This window comes from Bicyclus anynana, chromosome 26, assembly GCF_947172395.1.
Source record: "Bicyclus anynana chromosome 26, ilBicAnyn1.1, whole genome shotgun sequence".
NCBI lineage: Eukaryota > Metazoa > Arthropoda > Insecta > Lepidoptera > Nymphalidae > Bicyclus > Bicyclus anynana.
In genome coordinates, this window is record NC_069108.1 from 170,875 (window position 1) to 194,201 (window position 23,327).

General features: G+C 37.4%; 2 protein-coding genes across 5 annotated transcripts in view; one reads left to right on the forward strand and one right to left on the reverse strand.

Annotated features, from left to right (window-relative positions):
- Window positions 1-23,327, forward strand: part of LOC112045698 (1-phosphatidylinositol 4,5-bisphosphate phosphodiesterase epsilon-1-like) — a 78,464-nt gene that overhangs the window by 39,533 nt on the left and 15,604 nt on the right. The gene's annotated exons all lie outside the window — the stretch shown is intronic.
- LOC112045684 (cleavage stimulation factor subunit 1) lies at window positions 641-22,661 on the reverse strand. 4 transcript variants are annotated; one of them, XM_052889998.1, is made up of 11 exons: window positions 22,254-22,582; window positions 21,296-21,382; window positions 20,523-20,626; window positions 14,949-15,103; window positions 14,120-14,211; window positions 12,481-12,619; window positions 11,628-11,788; window positions 4,246-4,396; window positions 3,591-3,684; window positions 2,369-3,239; window positions 641-1,605 (listed from the first exon to the last, which is right to left on the reverse strand). In XM_052889998.1, the coding sequence occupies exons 1-10, from the start codon at window positions 22,328-22,330 to the stop codon at window positions 3,085-3,087; spliced, it is 1,215 nt and encodes a 404-aa protein (XP_052745958.1). In that variant the 5' UTR covers window positions 22,331-22,582; the 3' UTR covers window positions 641-1,605; window positions 2,369-3,084. The 4 variants fall into 4 exon arrangements, with proteins under 4 accessions (XP_052745958.1, XP_052745960.1, XP_052745961.1 ...); XM_052890000.1 differs by lacking the exons at window positions 641-1,605; window positions 2,369-3,239; window positions 3,591-3,684; ... (2 more) ...; window positions 12,481-12,619; window positions 14,120-14,211 and adding exons at window positions 15,935-16,074; window positions 16,636-17,447 and having other exon boundaries at window positions 14,966-15,103; window positions 22,254-22,656; XM_052890001.1 differs by lacking the exons at window positions 641-1,605; window positions 2,369-3,239; window positions 3,591-3,684; ... (3 more) ...; window positions 14,120-14,211; window positions 14,949-15,103 and adding exons at window positions 16,081-16,770; window positions 17,257-17,447 and having other exon boundaries at window positions 22,254-22,654.

Genomic DNA, 23,327 nt, shown 5'->3' on the forward strand with positions numbered 1-23,327 from the left:
GTCTAACCTGGCCTTGGTGATTCTTATACCATGCCCTCTTCGGCAAATTTTGCCAAAAACCCTGACCGTATTAACGGTAGGCCTCTGCTACCAGAGGAAAGGGAAGGAAGGAAAGGTCCAATCCCGCTCATGTAGCCAAGCCAAAAGAACTACAAAAATGTATAGGAACGACATTAGCTATTGACTTCACGTGATCCAGATCTGTCATTTCCATAATTTTTTCTAGTTTTCGAAACGTTTCGATCGTAGAAAGAGAATCGATTTGCCGCTTGGCTATAGGGGCTGGACTGTTTCCACGCCTTTGTCGGTGTGTAAGACAAGTCAGTGTGAATATGAACAGTAAGCGTCGCAGCTTGTCTGACTTATCGTAACGTTCACACAGATCGTTGCTCAATCGCCAATCTAGCTATATCAGAATTTAAGACACCACCGTCCGTGGGAATTCATTTCTTTGTAGGCAGATTTAAGTTACAATTTGCTAAGAGTTACAGTTTTCGCCTTCGCTTGTAAAGTAGTTTTAGATTTCAATTTGTGTGACTTGAGCGGTGAAGGTAAGTTTTTTATGTACATTATCAAGGAATACCTTTTACCATTTATAGTAAAGTAGGTAAGCCGCTATTACCAAAAATTAAAAACCAAATATTCATAAACTCGTTTATTCATTGACACAAATACAATGTAGAAAAATTTATTCCCAAATTGCCCCAAATAGAAAGTGGGGCACATTCGTAATATCTCGTATTACCCAAACTGCCTTAATTATAAATGTATTGACATTATAAATGTGTCCAAACCAATTTAATTCAGATCATTACACACACACATACACACATTCAAGTACACACTTTCAAAGTCCACGTTGTTTAATAAAATAAACCTTAACCAAATATTGGGTTATAAGCTTCTGCTTATTTAAAAGATACAATTCTAACCTTTTTAACCGACTTCAAGGTCAATAAGGTTTTATAAATCTACTAGTGTGTTTTTTCTCGTCCTTGACAAGTTCGCATTTTAAAATTCGATATCACATGATATTAAGTGACCAAGCAGTCTAAGATGGTCGCGTGCTCACTTGAAAGATGTACAACTTTATTCTACCAATAGCTACACGGCATAATACCGGATAGCTAATATCGTTTGGCGGTACGTCTATAGAGGTAGGTTGATACCTAGCCAGAACGATGCCTCTGACTACACCAGACTAGACCAGAGCTAATTTAGAAATTGTAAAATTTGTTAGGACCTCTGTTGAAAACCACAGCATTACCAACGGCGCCAGAGAATTCGTCGTATATCCATTGGGGGCGAAAATTTTAACAATTTTCAAATAGCTAAAATGTTTAAACATTTTTTATTAATCATAAAATACACTTCTCATAAAAAAAAAATCGAAACAGTCCGTTTGAACAGTACTTGCAATTGTTTCGATTTTTTTTATGAGAAGTATGAAATTGAAATATATTTTACTTTTACAAAAAAATATTTTTATTTTACAAGGATGAAATTATTATAATTTAATGCGTGTTCCTCCGGTACCAGAACCTCGCGCGGTAGTCGTCGCTGCACGTGAGGAAGGCGGGCGCCGTGCCCGAGTGCACGATGTGCCTGCAACACACCGCTTATTTACATACACATGTAGCATTGTCATTGTCATGACAAACTCACAACATACACCGACCATAGAATTATAGCACAGCATGTTATAGAAAAAAAATGTGGAGAAAAATCCTTTATTCTACAAACAATCAAAATCACCAAAAATAATTAAAATTCACTAATTAATATGATTTTGAAATGTGTGTGTTTTAACATTTTTTAATGTAGGTAATTGTCTATATCTTGATTTTGCAATTGTCAATCAAACTGACATTAACTGGTATTATTATTTAGTAAATGACACCATTTGGACGTTGTAACAGTGCATTCATCAAATCTGGGCCCAGATATGTATGAAAAATGCTCGAACTCATAAAGCATTACCAAACTTCCCTGTTATGGGTTTATAACAATTATGTTCTAACTAGATATTTAAATGATAATATGATGTTTGTGATGATGAAATGTTTATTGGTATAAAACAATGAACTGATGTTCGATGAATGATGGAAAAAAGTAGAATGTCTATTCGATGTATGTGCTTTCCGTATTTGAATTATTTTATCGAAGACATACGAACATGATGTAGTCCCCAAGTACCGTTGTGCCCCACGAGTGCTGTGATTACCTGACTGCCCCGTTGTGCCCCAGCGACATGAGCTGGCAGCGGCTGGCGCTGCGCGAGTGCCACGTGCACAGCGACGTGGTCACCTCGTCGGGGAACATGATGTAGTCCCCAAGTACCGTTGTGCCCCACGAGTGCTGTGATTACCTGACTGCCCCGTTGTGCCCCAGCGACATGAGCTGGCAGCGGCTGGCGCTGCGCGAGTGCCACGTGCACAGCGACGTGGTCGCCTCGTCGGGGAACATGATGTAGTCCCCAAGTACCGTTGTGCCCCACGAGTGCTGTGATTACCTGACTGCCCCGTTGTGCCCCAGCGACATGAGCTGGCAGCGGCTGGCGCTGCGCGAGTGCCACGTGCACAGCGACGTGGTCGCCTCGTCGGGGAACATGATGTAGTCCCCAAGTACCGTTGTGCCCCACGAGTGCTGTGATTACCTGACTGCCCCGTTGTGCCCCAGCGACATGAGCTGGCAGCGGCTGGCGCTACGCGAGTGCCACGTGCACAGCGACGTGGTCGCCTCGTCGGGGAACATGATGTAGTCCCCAAGTACCGTTGTGCCCCACGAGTGCTGTGATTACCTGGCTGCCCCGTTGTGCCCCAGCGACATGAGCTGGCTGCGGCTGGCGCTGCGCGAGTGCCACGTGCACAGCGACGTGGTCACCTCGTCGGGGAACATGATGTAGTCCCCAAGTACCGTTGTGCCCCACGAGTGCTGTGATTACCTGACTGCCCCGTTGTGCCCCAGCGACATGAGCTGGCAGCGGCTGGCGCTACGCGAGTGCCACGTGCACAGCGACGTGGTCGCCTCGTCGGGGAACATGATGTAGTCCCCAAGTACCGTTGTGCCCCACGAGTGCTGTGATTACCTGACTGCCCCGTTGTGCCCCAGCGACATGAGCTGGCAGCGGCTGGCGCTGCGCGAGTGCCACGTGCACAGCGACGTGGTCGCCTCGTCGGGGAACATGATGTAGTCTTCCGTGTGGTTGAATATCGCTTGCGCGTGGTTGTCTTGTTTACCTGCGACCAATATCATATATTTGCTATATATTATATTATGTATTGTATATGTCGGACCAAAGATAATATATTGATTACGTTTAAGAAGAGAAGTAAATTGTAGGTTAAGTGTAGTAAAACGTACTCACTTCATCCATCGAAAAGTCCATTGGATACGTGTTCTGATGAACAAGGCTTATTTACTTAGGACGAACTTTTTTAGATATTAACTAAATAAATTACAGGAGTCAAGTCGGTTTATTTTTAGATAACTTATTTCTTTAATAAAAAAAACTTTTTGAAACTATGATAACCACAAAATTTTACATTCACAATCTATTATATATTTAAGCGTCATAATGTTTTCCTTACCCGTAGTCCCAGCTCCCGTATAATGTATCAGACATCTACTGCTCGCTAGTTCCCACAGTTTGATCGACGAGTCCATCCCAGAAGATAATAAATACTGTAAAACAAATGTTGGGCACAGTGAGACTTTGTATGGAAAAATATGGGGCAAAGTGAGACACGAATTAAGTATATACCCGTAAATAATAAATCATAATTAAAGTAAAATCAACATATAACACATAATACAGTATACAAGGTACTGGGGAGTATTTTCCATAACTCGGAGGTTATATTCTTTACCGAAAATTCATTAAAATATTCAAAATAATATTTCTTTTATAATTAGATCTTATAATGTGTCCTTTACATTGATCCTTATAATTTTGACGTAGTCAAGTTTTACCAATCTTTTACTTCAGTTAAATGTCGTAATCTAAATGTGGGGCACAGTGAGACTTCACATAAAAATTGTGGGGCAAGTGAGATACAAGTTAAGTATAATCATAACCGTATTTAACTGTACAGAAAAATTATGCCGAATCCATCATGAAAAAAATTGCATATAGCGACGAAAAATGAACTTTTTGAACCAAATGAAAATTTGATCGATCAAGTCGACGCTACGCCATGTGACACAAGCTTATGACTACAATCTGTGACGTCAGGGTTAAGTGACCTTGCTGTTCCTGGTGAAGGTGACGGAGCAGACGTCGGCGCCGTCGTGCGCGTGCGCGAGCGTGTTGAAGCAGCGGTTGGACACCGTGTCCCACAGCTTGATGCTGCCGTCCGCGCTGCCGCTGGCGAAGTACTTGCCGTTGGGGGAGAACCTGACGCAGAAGACCAAAACTACATTATGCATAGAAAAAACTCTGCAAACAGCACACGAATCCAAATGTAACTCCGCTCTATTAGCAGCTAGCTGCTGGATACCAGCTACCAAATGCTACCAAATAGGCACTTGGAACTGGGTCCTAGCTGAAAATCAGCGCTATATGTTCTTTGTTTATGGGGAGCATATAGCAATATGCTGAGCTGGGTCCTTTTTCTAGGTTATGCCACATATCGCAGGGTATTATTCTTAAATAATTGTTATGTCTGGCATAATGTAGTAATAAATATATATTCTTTCTTTCTTTCTATCCATCTGTTGATGGTGATGATGCTGATGATTTACAGAGATATGTAATTCATAATTCATTTATTTTGCTGAGAACACATACAATCTAATGTATTCAGCTATTACTGGCATACAACAATTTATATTACAAATACTATTGACTAAATATAAAAAAATAAATTCAATAGCAAATGATTAATCAAAAAATAAAAATTAGAAAAAATTAAAAATTACAATCTGTGCAGGTACGAGTACTTATGTCAAATAATAATAATTAATAATATAATAATAATCTTTACAATGTCATAGGATAAACATAATTAATAAATATATACAAAAAAAATAATTGAATATTAAAAATGTCACTATACATAGCTTTTTATTTGCTTTTATAATTAAAAATATTTTTTGACATTTAAGCAGACACATCGAAATCATACAGTACCGCATAATAAAATACAAAATCAACATATTCAACAGAAAAATTCAATTAGACATGTCATTAATCAACAAGAAAGCGCAGAGTGTAAAACATATTATACTGACAAGATAAACACAAATAATAATATATCGCATACAATAGTTGGGTTACAAACAATTACCAAACAAACTACTATACCCATGTATTTCAACAAAATTAAAAAATCATCTAAAGCTAAAATATCTATTCAAACAGCTAACAACAAATTAAGCCAAGAAAAGTTTTTTCGTTAATAATAATAATTTAACAATATTTCATCAAAATATTGCTGGTGCTATTAGTAAATCAGATTTGGTATATATATCTCTTCTAGATTTAATCAAACACAAAAGTTACGAGTTAGATATTGTATGTCTCACTGAAACTTTTATTGGAAAAGGTATGGAGAATTTATTAAACATTCCAGGGTATAAATTGTCAGCGTCTTTCTGTAGAAACAAAAATCGTGGCGGTTCTTGTATTCTAACGAAAAAACACATTAATTGTAAAGAGATCAAATTTATAGGTGATATGGGCCTAGTTAACCTCTTCGAATGTTGTAGCATTGAAATTCAAGATTATAACTTATTAATCGTTTGTATACAACGTGTCCCAAAATTCAACGATAAGCGGGCGCCAAAAGATTGACCTGCTCATGAGCACTTAAGGAAAAATAATAAAAAAAATATACCTAAATTTTTTTTTTAGTTACAAAATAAATTTTAAAATTCTTTGAAAATTTACACCTTGTATGATATTTTGAACTACCGCAGCTACAATTTCTTAAATATGCTTAAGATTTTTTTTGTATCGGAACCTAAGTAGTACTACTATTCACCACAACTCTTAAAAACACCACAATGCCCGCAGTTTTTACACAAAAAAATATCAAAATATTTTTTTTCCCTCAAATTTTTAAAGATTTTTACTTTCAGTCTACTTTGACTCATGGTCTTGCAAAAAAAAGTATGAACACCGCTATGGCAAGTTATTTTCAAAGTTGACGCAACTAATCAAGATTTCAAAATAGTATAATACCCTAGGATAACTAGTCGCAAAAAAAAAATATGCGTACCATTTGTAAACAAGAACTAAATTTCTAAAATATTTTTGCTCCTAGAAATCACTTTTACTTTATGCACAAAATGATGTGAGTCATACGTTGCAATTTCCTAGAATTTTAATGGAACGAACGATAACATTTAAAAATAAGAGAGAGAGAGAGAGAGAAAGATAGCGATAAGTATACGTTAGAGAGGGATAGACAGATGTTCTTTGTTGAATGACAATGATGCAGGTAAAGAAAATCCTGTTCCCAGCAAGTCAGTACGCTCTGCTCCTTTGTTTACTGCGCAACTTTCCGTATTCAATTGACGTGGCTCTCGTACTAACGACTTTTGGCTTTGCATTTTGGACTGGACTTAAGTGATCTGCAAACTGAACTGACCTGGCATTATTTTGGACTGTGCCTGTGTTTTGTGAATTGGACTTTTGGTGTATTTTGGACTGTTTAGCGTTATCATGCCGCAACCATACACGCCGATGGAATACGCTAACATGCATCTCATTTATGGAGAATGTCGGTGCAATGCTAACGCTGCTAGCAGATTGTATCGAGAAAGGTACCCAAACGCTCAAAGATATCCAGATTATCGGGTATTTATGAATGTGCATCAAGCGTTTTCGGAGGGTCGTTTGCCGTCAGCTAGAAGAAACGCTGGAAGACCTAGATCGGAATGCGATGAAGAAGTTCTCAATGAAATAAACATTGATTCAACTACCTCAGTGCGTGCCATAGAAGCAGCTACGGGAATCCCAAAAAGTTCAGCACATCGAATACTAAAACGTCATCGGCTACACCCATATCATTACAGACGTGTACAAACGTTACTATCACGGGACTATCCACTGCGGATCGCATTTTGCCGAGTGATGCTTCAAAAGCATCGGGAAGATCCTCAGTTCTTGGATAAAGTACTATGGTCGGATGAAACAACCTGCAAGAAAGATGGCTATTTAAATCTTCACAACCTACACAGCTGGAGCAATGAGAATCCGCACCTGATGAGAGAAGACAAATCCCAATATCAATTTAAGGTCAACTTATGGACGGGCATTTTAAATGGAAAAGTGATTGGGCCTTTTGAATTACAAGGAAACTTAGATGGGGACAGTTATTTGAACTTTTTACAAAATGATTTGCAAGAATTACTAGAAGACGTCCCCCTAAGCGACCTTCAAAATATGTGGTATCAAAATGATGGTTGCCCAGCTCACTACGCTCGTCCTGTGAGACAATACCTAGACCACGAGTATCCGGGGCGTTGGATCGGGCGACTTGGTCCTATCCTATGGCCACCCCGATCACCCGACCTAAACCCCCTGGATTTCTTTTATTGGGGTTGTCTCAAAGACAGGATCTACGCAAAACCGATTACGACATTGGACGAGCTTCGGCAAAAAATCACTCAGGCTGCGGCACATATCAATGCTAGAAGATATGCGCGAAAAATAAAACGGTCGTTTTTAAGGCGATGTCGTGCCTGTATTAATGCCGGTGGAAAACAATTCGAACATTTACTTTAATGTTGTGTAATTAAAATAACAAACACATTTTTGGAACATAGTAAAATTTATTACTAACAACAAGAACAATTAAGAAATTTGGTTCTTGTTTACAAATGGTACGCATATTTTTTTTTGTGACTAGTTATCCTAGGGTATTATACTATTTTGAAATCTTGATTAGTTGCGTCAACTTTGAAAATAACTTGCCATAGCGGTGTTCATACTTTTTTTTGCAAGACCATAAGTCAAAGTAGACTGAAAGTAAAAATCTTTAAAAATTTGAGGGAAAAAAAATATTTTGATTTTTTTTTGTGTAAAAACTGCGGGCATTGTGGTGTTTTTAAGAGTTGTGGTGAATAGTAGTACTACTTAGGTTCCGATACAAAAAAAATCTTAAGCATATTTAAGAAATTGTAGCTGCGGTAGTTCAAAATATCATACAAGGTGTAAATTTTCAAAGAATTTTAAAATTTATTTTGTAACTAAAAAAAAAATTTAGGTATATTTTTTTTATTATTTTTCCTTAAGTGCTCATGAGCAGGTCAATCTTTTGGCGCCCGCTTATCGTTGAATTTTGGGACACGTTGTATATCGAACACCAAAAAGTGATCCATGTCTGTTTCTTAAAAAACTTGATTTACTTTTATATGCAATTAGTAAGAAGAAAAAAGAAAAAAAACTAATATTATGTGGAGATTGGAATTTAGATACATTAAAGAACAATAAACACAGCCAGGAATTAATTAGTTTAATTAATACTTACAATCTTATTTCCCATATAAAACACCCAACAAGGTTATCATCTTGCTTAGATTTGATAGTTAGCAATATAAAATCGTCTATTGCGGAAATTCACCACTTAGCATTATCAGACCATGAAACAGCTCAAACATTAACGATAAAAGTAAACAAACGGCCACGTATTACCACATGGTTTGAATATCGCAGGGACTACAATAAGGAAAATAAGGAAAAGTTTTACGAATGTATTTCAGCTCTCACTTTTTCAGATGTTCGAAATATTGAAAATGTTAATGAAGCATTTGATACATTTCATGAAATCGTTAAACTATTTTATGATTTATGTTTTCCCCTTAGAAAAATAAAAATGTTTAGTACGTTAAAAAATTCATCATGGCTCACTAAAGGTATAAAAAAGTCTAGTGTAAACAAAAGGAAGCTACATTTGACATACAGGCTCTGTAGGTCAAATAAAAGGTTAAATAAAAAACAATATATGAAATACAACAGCATTTTAAAAAAATGTATTTATCAATCTAAACAACTACAAAGTACTAAGTACATAGTTAATCGAAAAAATAAATGTAAAGCTAGTTGGGAACTAATAAATGATAATTTAGGGAAGACGATAGAGCCTGATGATATTTCTTTTATAAAAACTAATACAGGGACATATAATGATCCTACTGAACTTTGTGAATTATTTAATGACTATTTTATAAATTTAAACGAAATGACTACTTTGAATAAAAATATTAGTAAATCATATTGTTATCCACCTAATACTCATTCAATTTTTATAAGCCCGACGGATGCTTATGAAGTTCTAGGTATTATCAAATCTCTCAACAACACCAAAGCTGTCGGCTATGACGAGATAAGAACAGACATAATTAAACATTGTGCCAATTACTTATGTGGACCACTAGCTGACATAATAAATAAATCATTTGAGCAAGGGACATTTCCAAATAAGCTAAAGATTTCTATTATCAAACCTTTATTTAAAAAAAATGATCGTTATGACATAAATAACTACAGGCCTATAACTTTGGTACCTATTTTAGCAAAAATATTTGAAAAAGTAATGTTTAAGCGACTAAAAAACTTTTTTGACGCCAATAATTTATTAATTCAAGAACAATTCGGATTTCGTAATAATAGTTCCACTACTGAGGCTTGTTTTTATCTAAATAAAATTATTAATGATAGCCTCAATGACAAAGTACCTATTACTGCTATTTTTCTAGACATGACCAAGGCGTTTGACTTCGTTAATCACAATATCTTATTAAATAAATTAGAAAGATATGGTATAAGGGGAACAGCTCATGAATGGGTAAAATCATATCTAAATGGTAGGACTGTATGTACACAAATTAGCAAACTAGAAAATAATATTAAGATGATTTATAATTCAACATACAAATATAATAAAAAGGGAGTACCGCAGGGCAGCATTCTAGGACCATTTCTTTTCTTGGCCTACATAAACGATATCACGGCGGCAACAAGTCACCCGTGCGTATTGTTTGCAGATGATACAACCATATTAGTGAGATGTCATAATGTTAATAGGTATGAACAAGAAATAAACGACGTATTACAAAATATAATAACTTGGCTAAATGAAAATAACTTGCAGGTTAATATAAATAAAACGAAAATTATGCAATTTAATTATTATAATTCAAAAACAGTGCCAGTTGATGTTAAATATAATGATATTAAAATAGGAGAAGATGACACAATGAAATTTTTAGGATTAGTTTATGACAAAACAATGAATTGGAAATCTCATATTGACTACATTTGCACAAAATTGGCCAAATTTGTTTATGCGCTCAGACGTCTTACGCAGACTATTTCCATCGATGCAGCTTTAAGTGCATATCACGGACATGTATCGTCTGTGCTGTCATACGGTTTAATACTCTGGGGTAACTCTGTAGACTTTATTAGAGCATTCCGACTTCAAAAAAAATGCATTCGAGCTATGTGTAAAGCAGGGCCATTAGATAGCTGTAAACCTCTTTTTAAGCAATTGAACATTCTTCCACTGCCTTGTATGTACATACGAGATGTTTGTATTTTTGTTAAGCGCCATCCAAAATATTTTCAGCGAAGAGGTGAAGGCACTGTCAATAAGTCGGTCAGACACGGTAACAAGTTGGTGCTATCAAAAGTATGTACTGGTAGTTATATGAAAAGTGCATACTGTATGGCTGTAAAAATATTTAATAAATTACCAGATGACATTCAAAAATTAAGCTTGCCCCATTTTAAAATAAAATTAAATAAATGGCTTATTGATAAGGGCTACTACGACATTAAGGAATATTTGACTTAATTTTTTAAGACATACTCGTACTTACTTTTAATTCCAATTATTGTATTATATTGTAATTGTAACTTTTTCTTTTCTTTTTTTTTCATTTAATTTGGGGACTATTTGTGTTATTTTTATTTTATAATTTTATTTAATTTAATTTAGTTATTGTGACTGATTGTATTTATATTTTTCTTAATTTTATTTCACTGTTTGTATTTTTTTCTTTCTCACCATGTATTTGCACACTATTAATTTGGTTGAATACTGTAAGGAACGGTAATTCTTGCAAATAAACGATATTATTATTATTATTATTATTATTAAAAAAATCTCTAGTTGAATAAAGTCCATAATTATTGAGCCACTTTCCAAGTGCAGGTTTAAATTTTTTATAGGGCAATAATTTCATGTTTTCGGACAACGAATAATATATTTACAATCATTAAGGACATAATGTGTCTGTATACAGTCGGAGATTGACGGCCTCCGTGGCGCAGTGGTATGCGCGGTGGATTTACAAGACGGAGGTCCTGGGTTCGATCCCTGGCTGGGCAGATTGAGATTTTCTTAATTTGTCCAGGTCTGGCTGGTGGGAGGCTTCGGCCGTGGCTAGTTACCACCCTACCGGCAAAGACGTACCGCCAAGCGATTTAGCATTCCGGTACGATGTTGTGTAGAAACCGAAAGGGGTGTGGATTTTCATCCTCCTCCAGTTAGCCTGCTTCCATCTTAGACTGCATCATCACTTACGATCAGGTGAGATTGTAGTCAAGTAGTCAAGGGCTAACTTGTAAATAATAATAAAAAAAAAAAAATAGATGATGTCTGTGGTGCACTCACCGGATGGAGTTGACCTGCTTGGTGTGGTGGTGCGCGGGCACGGGGCACACGAAGCACTGGCTGGTGGTGACGTCGTACAGCCGGATGACGGGGTGCGTGGTGGACGCGATGATGTGGTCTCCCAGCGGGTGGAACGCCACGCACAGCACTTGCTCGGCGTCCTGACACGCAGATAACAAAATAAACGATATAGCGTTCCGGTACGATGCCGCGTACAAACCCTCAGAGGTATGAGGAATAAACTTGTACATATTTTAAGTAAGTACTTCTCCATCTTAGACTGCATCGACACTTAACAGGTGAGATCGCAGTCAAGGGCCAAGTTGTCATTGAATAATAAAAAAATGACTGACTCTATCCGGTGGAGCAAAATATGACACCATAATCGAGTGATTAAGGATACACTGGTTCTGGTTGGATAACAAATTCATTCCGCGAATTAAAATAGATTTTTAGAATTTATTTTAACGCAAAAAAACAACGCATTCTTTATTTGATAATTACAACTGTCATATAGACAATTACACTTTATTAAACAACTTACCCGTTTAGAAGCCGTAATAGCCCAGTGGATATGACCTCTGCCTCCGATTCCGGATCCGTTCGAATCCGGCCCACCTCCAACTTTTCAGTTGTGTGCATTTTAAGAAATTCAAAATATCACGTGTCTCAAACGGTGAAGGAAAACATCGTGAGGAAACCTGAGAATTTTCTCAAATCTCTGCGTGTGTGAAGTCTGCCAATCCGCATTGGGCCAGCGTGGTGGACTATTGGCCTAACCCCTCTCATTCTGAGAGGAGATTCGAGCTCAGCACTGAGCCGAATATGGGTTGATAATGATGAAACAACTTACCGTGATGGATTTATAAGCCTTCTTAGCGGACGCCTTGGTGATGTCGAACAGCTTGATGCAGCAGTCCCGGGACGCCGACACCAGGATCTGCTCGCGCGGGTGGAAGTCCAGCGCTGTGATCTCGTCCGTGTGGTCGTACCTGAGAGATAGACCAGGTTCACCAAGAACTTTCCGTTACCATTGGGAATATGGGGATAAATTAACTATGCAACTCGAAATTATTGTAGCTTTGTTTTGGCAAATTAATTTTTAAAATCAGTTTAGTAGATCCAGAGATTACCCCCTAAAACCTCACAAACTAATTTTATCTCTTTATAATATTAGTAGAAATGTGGTACTCACAGGGCAGGCATTTTATGGCTGTAACGGCCTTTAATAAGCTACCCAGTAAGTTGCAAGCAATGCCTCTCCAAACTTTTAGGAACGAAATAAATAAATGGCTGCTCGAACAGAGTTTTTATAAAATAAATGAATTTATTAATTTCATGAAATAATGACATTATGACATAAGCAATTTAATCTATTCATTCTTATTATCAATTTATTTTTCATTTTCATATATCATTTTAAAGTTTTGTTCTGTAAATAGTAAAATTTTATTTATAGTTTGCTAGTTAGATAATAAAAATTGTAATAAATATTTATGTTAAATTTAGGTTGAAATTTTTATTGTTTTTTCACATCAAATATATGTTATTAGGATAAATTATTGAAATTAATATTTTAATTGTAAAAATCTTGCATACTGTAATCAGTTGAATGTATAGGTAACTCAATAATTTTAAGATCAAAACATGTACCACATTCTAGCAAATAAATGATTTGATTTGATTGATTGATTTGATAAAATCCCTGTATCTAAACTAATATTACAAGATGTAAAGTTTGTGAAGTTGTAGGGGTAATCTCTGGATCTACTAAGCCGATTTTTTTAATTTTTTTACCAATAAAATGCCACGTTATTTGTGAGTGTTATATGCTATATTTTATCCCCATATTCTCACAGGAACTGGTACTGCTAAAACCGCAGGGCGTTGGAGTTTTGAATATGATCCCTGTATTTTTTTATATTTTAATCGTATAACGGTACCTGAAATGGGCAATTTCCTTTAATTTATTGTGTCGTAAATCTCCTAGCATAATGGGAATTTTAGAGCACAATATAGTATACTAATCAACGTAACGTGGGTTTATTTAAATTTGTCATTGTGCCCCAAGGTTACAATGAGTCTTAAGACTTGGGGCGAAATGTGAATCTTGGGGCACAATGGTAATTTTGGAACACATTAGAGAGCATGATATTATTTAATCGACTGTTAAACAATGTCTATGTTCGGCTGAATAAAAACAATAGAAATTAAACAATGAAAAATTCAAGATAATTCATTAAATTGGATAAATTATGACTTTTTTAAATAAATAAATATATTTAAACAATACACACAACTATCTAGCTCCAATGTAAGTGTACTTGTGTAATGCGTACTAAGATTTTATCATACACATTTTATACTACAAACATATAATTAAACACAACCAGACACACAAATATTTTCTAGTTATAGACCACGAATCCACGGCTGTGGATGCACAAAGCAAGGTCACTATTCACTGCGTCACTTAGTAGCGAAGTACTCACAGGGTCCTAATGACGGGATGTCCCTGCTGCTCTCTGCCGGGGTCCACCTCCTCGGGCGCTGACTTGGCCAACATTCGCTCCACGTCCAATATCTGTCACACATTGACACAGATGTACACTAGTAATGTCTACCTAATAGACCTGCCTGATAAGACATTTTAAGAAGGTTAAAAGTTTCACAGCCTATGATCCTACTATATGTGAGTATGGTGGCCAATGATGGAGTTTGAACCGTGGTGACGTAGGGAGGTTGCAGATTTCGGGGGTTCACTCCTTTAAGCTTCAATCAATCTAATCGTTTATTTGCAAAAAACATGTAAAAAGATGACAAAAAAAATAGTACAAATGTTTTCGCCTTGAAGGGCGTGCAAATTATTCAAAAATAATATTTAGCTATATTATTGCGAAACTGTTATCATATTACAATAATTAGAACATTTAACATTTTGTAGAAACCACGTCCATGAATAAAGCTCATTTTTTTATTAATAACATGAGAAATCATGTCTCGGGTCACAAAATAAGCTTCGCGGCAACCATACGGGAACACCACTAAAGAGTTTTTAAAGAAAAATTTAAGGGTCTCATCATCATCTTATAGAATAGATTCAAAGTTGACCACGCTGTTGCGGTTGGTGAGTTTAGGATGATGTTTGATTCTTAGATTCCAGCAGAGGATGTCTATTGGCTTGTTCAAAATAATTAAAATCAATTTATTTCAAGCCGGCTTAGTTAACTTTTGAAACATCATATTTGACTATTTGTAAAGACCCTACCGCCGGTACTGCTCTACTCTCCCGGTGCTCATGCTGACGACGCACAGACTCACTTTGATGCTGGCGTCGACGCTGCCGGTGGCGACGAGCTGGCCGCACGCGCTGAAGGCGCCGGCGCGGCACGACATCTTGTGTGACGTCACGTACGCCGTCTCGTACGTCGCCGGCTCCGGCGCCAGCGACGACGCGTCCATCTCGTACTCGAGATCTAAAACCACAACAATTAGTCAATAACACAGCCAGCTAATCAGGATTACTAATTTCATATAGGACCACCTGACCCTGTTACCTTGACTGGTAACTACACAATTGTTGAATTTCTTAAAAATAAAGGTGCTTGGAGGCTATAGACTCAGCTTCCATCTTCACAAGGGAGGCAAAAGAAATTGTAATGATTTAAATTATTGTAAATTAATAATGTTTTTTTTTTTAAAAAAAAAAAAAGAGCAACTGTTGAGTTTGTTGCCAGCTTTTCTGAGCAGAGCCTGCCTGACAAATAATCAAATTAACTATTCATAAATATTTGTCTAAGCCTACTTCAAATAAATTAATTTAAAAATTTTCGGTCAATAATCTTTTAACTAATAAAAAAAAAGAAAATAAATATATGCTCTCTACATGTGCTCCAAGACTCTCATTGTGCCCCAAATCTCATTGTACCCTTACATTACCATTGTGCCCCATAGTTCCATTATCCCAGAGATTCCCACAAAATGTAGATTTCATACAGATAGAACTTATTTCATTTATATTTAAAACCATTCTTTCAGTTATTTATTTTATAATTATTATTGATAATTTAAGGGTTTTCAATACAGCATCGTACCAGAACAATAAATTGCTCGGCAGTACGTCTTTGGCGCTAGTCTCAATGCTTGCTTTAATACTTTTACTTGGGAATAAGACGCCTGTAGGTTATAGCATAATATATATTCCACAAATTAATAGTACATAAGTAATGGAGGCGGTGAAATAATAATATATAGTTATAAGTATAATTCAGGCTGTTGTTTTGATATCAGCCGCTTGTGTGTAGCACCCAAAAAAGTCATGACGGCCCGATTCTCCTCCGCGCACCTCCGGTGCGCAGCCAGGCAGAATCGTGTTCTAAATTCGAAACATGCGATGAGACAGCCAGTCTTATGTAAAGTGAACTCCTTGGCTCGCCACACCACCCCCCTGCGGAGAGAGAAAAAGAGCAACAAGAGAAAAATTTAAAACAAAACAAATAATCTAAATCTATTTACATTGGAAAGGAACTGTGAAACGAACTCTACGACCTGATCGAGTGGTAACCGCTGGTGACAATAGTTCGGGTTGATCAGGCTGTAACACGAAGGCTGGTTTTAGGCGATCAATGGTAACGGAGATGGGTTTTCCTTTTGATTCGATCTTAAAATATTTCTCGCTTCGTTCCAATACCTTAAAGGGACCCATGTAAGGCTGCTGTAATGCCTTTTTAATCGTTCCCCTACGTAGGAAAACAAAATCTGCTGTAGACAGATCTTTTGGGACATAAAAAATTTTGTTACCATGTCTGCTTGCAGGACATGGAGATAATTTTGCCATATGTGTGCGAAGCCTATCAGCGAAATACGTTGGGTCGAAGCATTGGTCTTTGGTGGGATTAAAAAATTCCCCTGGTAACCGTAGCGGTTCCCCATATACCAGGTCAGCACACGATGCCCCAAGGTCCTCCTTCCAGGAGCTTCTGATTCCTAATAAAACAAAGGGTAATACCTCGGTCCATTGTGGATTGGCGTGACACATTATCGCCGCCTTTAACTGGCGGTGCAGCCGCTCCACCATACCATTGCATTGAGGGTGATACGAAGTTGTCATGCGATGCTCAGCACCGGTCAGTTCAACGATCTTCTGAAACAGATGCGAGCTAAACTGAGATCCTCTGTCAGTAATTATTACACGAGGACACCCAAATCTGGCTAACCAGCCAGAGATAAATGTAGCAGTGCAAGTCTCAGCGGTAATGTTTGGCATAGGAAATACCTCAGGCCACCGTGAAAAACGGTCGATGACGGTGAGGCAGTAACTTTGACCGTTAGAGTATGGCAACTGGCCAATTATGTCTAAATGTATTGTTGAAAAACGCTCTGATGGTTGTGAAAAAGTTGCTAATGGAGAAGCTGTGTGGCGGGTAACCTTAGACCGTTGACACTCTGTGCATGCGCGAGTCCAATTACGACAGTCTTTGCGCATAGATGGCCAAACAAAACGCTCAGCAATTAATCGAGAAGTAGCACTGACCCCCGGATGACTGAGGTTATGAAGACTCTCAAAAATGGATTTACGAAACTGAGCAGTTACAAAGGGACGAGGTTTTCCTGTGGATTCGTCACATACCAGCTCAAAATTTGTACCAGGTACTGGGACTCTTGTTAGACGTAACGATGTTGAATCCTGCAGAGAGATAAGCTCCTCGTCGGATGCCTGTGACTGCGCTAGGGACTTGAGTAAGTCCTGCGCTGAAACGCTTTCCACCCGAGAGAAAGCATCCGCGACCAGATTGTCAGCTCCCTTGACGTGCTGAACATCTGTGGTAAATTGAGAAATGAATATTAATTGATTAAGTTGAACGGGGGGAAGTTTGTCACGGCGTTGGCTAAACATATACAACAATGGTTTATGATCGGTATATATTGTAGCGCTTTGTGCTTCCAAGATGTGTCTAAAATGTTGTACGCTCTCATAAACAGCCAATAGTTCTCTATAGTAAGCTGGCCATGATGATTGCTTTTCAGTCAGTTTTTTACTGAAAAATGCGATTGGTTTCCATGAATCTTTATATTTTTGTTGCAAACAAGCACCAACATGAGAGGATGAAGCGTCCGTAAATAATCCTAACCGCGCGTTAGGTATTGGATGAGATAGGAGTGTAGCGTTAGCCAAACTTTGTTTGCATTCAATAAAAGCGCGTTCCAAGTCAGGCGTCCAAATAAATGGTTTTGCACCTTTACCTTGAATGGCTGATAAAGCGTCGATAAGTGGGGCTTGATACCGGGCAATGCTGGGCAGGAATTTGCGGTAAAAATTGACCATGCCAAGGAAACGTCGAACACCTTGTACCGTTTTTGGCAAGGGAAAGCCCTGTAAATCCTTGATCCTATCCTCGGGCGGGCTAATGCCTGCTGCGCTAATTTTATAGCCCAGGAACTTTACTTCTGGAACATTAAATTTACATTTTTTTTCATTTATGACTACCCCATACTCTGTTAAACGTTTAAATAATAATCGTAAGTGATCCTTGTGTTGCTGTTGGTTTTTGGAAAAAACTAATATGTCGTCAATATATGCGTAACAAAAATCAAAACCACGAAGCACCTCATCGATGAACCTCTGGAACGTCTGGCCAGCGTTACGAAGGCCAAAAGTCATAAAAGGGAACTCGAACAAACCGAAAGGAGTCACGATCGCCGTTTTGCAAATGTCAGCCTTTGCAACAGGAATTTGTTGGTACGCTTTTACTAAATCCAAGGTACTGAAAACCGTCGAACCCTCCAAATCTTGATTAAAATCACCTATATGTCTAACTGGATATCGGTCTGGAATAGTACGGGCGTTTAAAGCGCGATAGTCGCCACACGGACGCCAGTCAGACTCCCCTTTTGGAGCCAGGTGTAAGGCAGAAGACCACGCACTATCTGACGGCCTGGCAGAACCGCACGCTAACATGCTTGCAAATTCCTTTTTAGCAATAGCTAGTTTGGGAGGTCCCAAGCGGCGCGGGCGACAAGACACCGGTGGTCCATCCGTTGTTCGGATGAAATGAACCGTGTTGTGCTTGATGTCCCGTGTAGGACCAGGAGGTCTCACGAGCTCCGGAAATTCTGATAAAATTTCACAGGTGATGTCCACGGTCTTAATACTTTCCTGCTCGAACACTGTTATTGACGCCGTGCATGACAATCCCGTAGTTTTATCTACAAGGCGACCGGATCCGCAATCAGGTACCAAATTGAAATAAGATAAAAAATCGGCGCCTATTATTGCAGTACTAACATCGCATATTATAAAATTCCATTTAAAATCACGACGTAAATTTAAATTTAATGATAATAAAATAGTTCCGAAAGTTCGAATATCGCTACCATTTGCAGCGCGCATGGTGTAGTCCGACGTTTTTGGACGTTTTTCTAACCAATTTACTGGATAACAAGATACATCAGAGCCGGTATCTATAAGAAAACGTTTTTTCGAGTTCCAGTCCGAAACAAATAACCGACGACTTCGAAAAGGACAACTAGGCATCGTCTCTACTGATTGTCTAACCAAATTCTTCTTATCAACAAATGAACACGGTTTGATGCATTTATGTGCACGAGTTGCGTACGTGCGATGATACCAGCACATATCAATTCTGTTTTTGTGGGAAGAGGAAGTGAAATTGTTATTTGATTGGTAAAATTTTGACAAAGCAGCAATTTTTTTCGATAATGCTTCAATGCGCGACAAGAGGCTGTCTTCGGATGTTTGGTCCGAAATAGAAGAAACCTTACCGACCTTATATTCAAAAGGAGGAGTAGGGCGATGGGCCAAACTTTCACGAAGAGTGTGATTGTCCCTGATTAAAAGGCCAACTGTTTCAGCCATTTGCTTTAGTTTTTCACTTAACATTGCATTTTCCTCTATTAGTACTGATAAATCCATACTTAAAAATTATTTGTCTGAAAAAATTGTAAATACATTAAAAATATATTACATAAACTATAAACGCGAGAAAAAAAAATCTATAAACATGAAAATAATAAATTGTTTTTGAAGTAAACAACGTTGCTAGGTAATCGTTTAAAACTATCACTTATTGTCTTTAAATGTCCGTGATGAAAACTCCTACGGATTGCCATTGAAATGTCAATAAATAATCACGTAAATAATATGTCGTTGATTTCATCGATGTAAACCACATATAAATGCCTTGAATAAGTATGACGATAGTTCTTCTACATTTATTCTCTTTGAACAGACTTCACTAGATACTGTAATTCTTCTTAAAATCGTAGGCAGTATTGATATCACGATTCATAAACATATTTCTCCAAGTGTCTTCAATTCAGTTGCGTAGTGTTCTCCAGTCGGTGGTCACCAATTTGGCGCTAGTCTCAATGCTTGCTTTAATACTTTTACTTGGGAATAAGACGCCTGTAGGTTATAGCATAATATATATTCCACAAATTAATAGTACATAAGTAATGGAGGCGGTGAAATAATAATATATAGTTATAAGTATAATTCAGGCTGTTGTTTTGATATCAGCCGCTTGTGTGTAGCACCCAAAAAAGTCATGACGGCCCGATTCTCCTCCGCGCACCTCCGGTGCGCAGCCAGGCAGAATCGTGTTCTAAATTCGAAACATGCGATGAGACAGCCAGTCTTATGTAAAGTGAACTCCTTGGCTCGCCACACGTCTTAACTGGTAGCTAGCCACAGCCAATGCCTACCACCTACCTAAATTGAGCCAAACTGGGAATCAACCCCAGGACCTCTCTGTGGAGAAGTACAACACTACCAACTTCACCAGAGGGATCAGAAAACTACTGTTCACTATTAATAATGAACTTCCCCAGAAAATGCCTGCTTGTTATTCACACCCAAGGAACAAGTATACCCACCAAAGCCAGTGGTGCCGAGGAGATGCTCCGCCCCGCTGGAGGCAGCCAGTCGGTCCTTCCGGTCCGGCTCGTGCTGCAGCCCCACCATCATTAGGTTCAGCAGCCTGCAACACAGAGCTTTCTCTCAGAAGACATAACATACTCACATCACATTGCTCAGACATTAGTTTTACACTGTAGAGCACGAGTCTCCTCTCAGAATGAGAGGCCAATATCCACCATGCTGGCTGGATTACCAGACTTCACACACGCAGAGAATTAAGAAAATTTTCCGGTATGTAGGTTTCCTCACAATGTTTTTCCTTCACCATTTGAGACACATGATATTTAATTTATTAAAATGCACAAAAGTGAAAAGTTGAAGATCAGACATTGACTTGCTCAATTATTCAAAAAATACTTTTAATTAATCTTTTGGAATTTCAAAAGCTTCGATATCTTGTAACTTTGATAGAAAAAACTCAATTGGACACGGGAAGCATTCTTGTCTTTGGTCAGTTGCGTGTCAAAGCCAAGTTTGACTGCGTTAATTAATAACCTAGTACCTATATGTCTCAATGGTAGTTTCCTCTGTATTGAAATTTCAAATTTTTATTTATCATATGTTGGAAACATGTATGAAGTCTACCACTCTGCATTGGGACAACATCGTGGACTATTAGCTTCCCATTCTAAAGAGACTTGTGCTCAACAGTGAAACAAATAGCGAGGGTTGTTGATGAGTGATGATGATGACCACTTAGCATCAGGTGACAATAAGGAACAATCCATACCTATCACTGGGAGGGCACGGCGGGTCAGCGTGCACGGCCGCAGACAGAGTGGCTGCGATGGGCTGGAACCCATCGTAGTACAGCTGGCTGTGGAGTTGACACAAATTTGTTAGCATACTATAGATTCACTGTACACACACATGCACACACACTCACAGGCACAAATACACCTCCATAGTCACTGAATGTTTTTTCAAAATCAACTTAATTTTAACAGATTAATTTATTGCAATTAGGCTTAGTTTACAAACACTTTTACATCATGAAACATCAAGTAAAGTAAGTTTCATGTGTTTTTGTTTTTTTTATTTTCTATATTTATTATTTTTATATTATTTATCAAAATATAATGCTATAAAGGAAGTGCAAGACCTGCCAACACAAGCATTTATGTATATGGAGGACTCAGACCAATTATTAATTGTAATGTTTCAAACAAATATACATTTAATATTTTTTATTTAATTTCTTTATCATTTCACAGTACTGCTGGGCAGTGACATTACACTCTAATATATTGAGATACAGTGTAGTACTATATGTTTGGCACAAAGGATAGTCCTTTGTACAATTCTGATCACCGCTGGTGTAACTTCTAAGTAGCATAACTGCCAATTAGCCACGGGACCAAAACCTGCCTTCTGAACCAGTAGCAGTCTTTACAAACACTTATACTTGAAGTTTGAAAAAGTAAATGGTACTCGAGGGTCGCCTAATCCACCTGTAAAGTGAGATATAGCTTCCACATTCATGTACAAACCCATTAAAAATGTCAATAGGTACATTATAAAACATAACCTAAAGCAATATTATTTTGACCGATTAAAATGCTAAAAATTAATACAAATACATTAATATTAAGCAAAACACGATATTTATGCTTATTAGGCAATTATTATGTGACTTAATTAATATTTGCAATACTCTAAACGTCGTATAAATAGTTCAAAAGTTTTACCTTATAATCATGCGATATAGCAGCTCCCTGTTTTTAACCACATTCTTTGAGTCTATTTCTCCAGTATTTTCTTTCATTTTTTCTTCTATTTGCGAAGAAATCTTGAAAAATATCACTCAAAAACCGGCGAATAAAGTTTGCAATGTTTCAAAACAAACTTTGATTTCTTTAATTGACTTTACTTGACGGCTCTGAGTTCCAGTTTTAGAAACTGAACCACAGGTTAATCCTGACCTTTCAAAAAAAATAACCACAGACGAACAACCTCGAACTAGTTAAGAATTTGACAATTATTAAATTGACGTTGTTTTTTTGTGTACGTACGGGCTCTCCTTACGATTTTATGCGAATGATTGAATCGAGACAGCGAAATTGTCCAGACGAGTCGACTAGGAACATCAATCAATATTTTCAGTCTTGCGCAACAGCTACTACCCACAGAGTTATTTTTACAATATTATGCTGCTGTCGTATTGGTTATGGTCAATGTTCTAGATGCTACAACATAATAACATTTCTAAAAAATAATTATAGTTAAAAATTGTTATAGTTTCTAAATGAATTTAGCAAAGTCGAAATGGCTTTCAAATGAAATTTTTATTTTGGAATTAACTTCATATATTATATTATTTCCATTTCACAAAATCCGTCGTTATATTCAAATCTGACTTCTTTTAAAACATAGCGAACGTCCGCAACTCTGTTCGCATGAGATTCTGTTTTTACAAATCTCAAACCCAAATTTTAAGTATGGATATGTATGAAAATGTTAACTTTTACTATTACTAGTAATGCAGCAGATTACTACCTGAGAACTGGAATATAAAATCACTTGGTCGTTACTAATAGACGGTAACTAGTCTACCATCGTACTAAACCTGATTGAATTTAGTTTATAAAAAATCCATAATCAAGTACACACCCCAGCCATAGGCTGCATTATCGCTCGCAAATAGGTGACTCGCAAAGTAATGAAAAAAAATTTAAGCTCAAGATGAATTCAAGACCATTCCGCTAAAGCAAGACAACAAAGACCAAAAGGCCTGCTTGAAACATATGAATTGTAGGTACAGA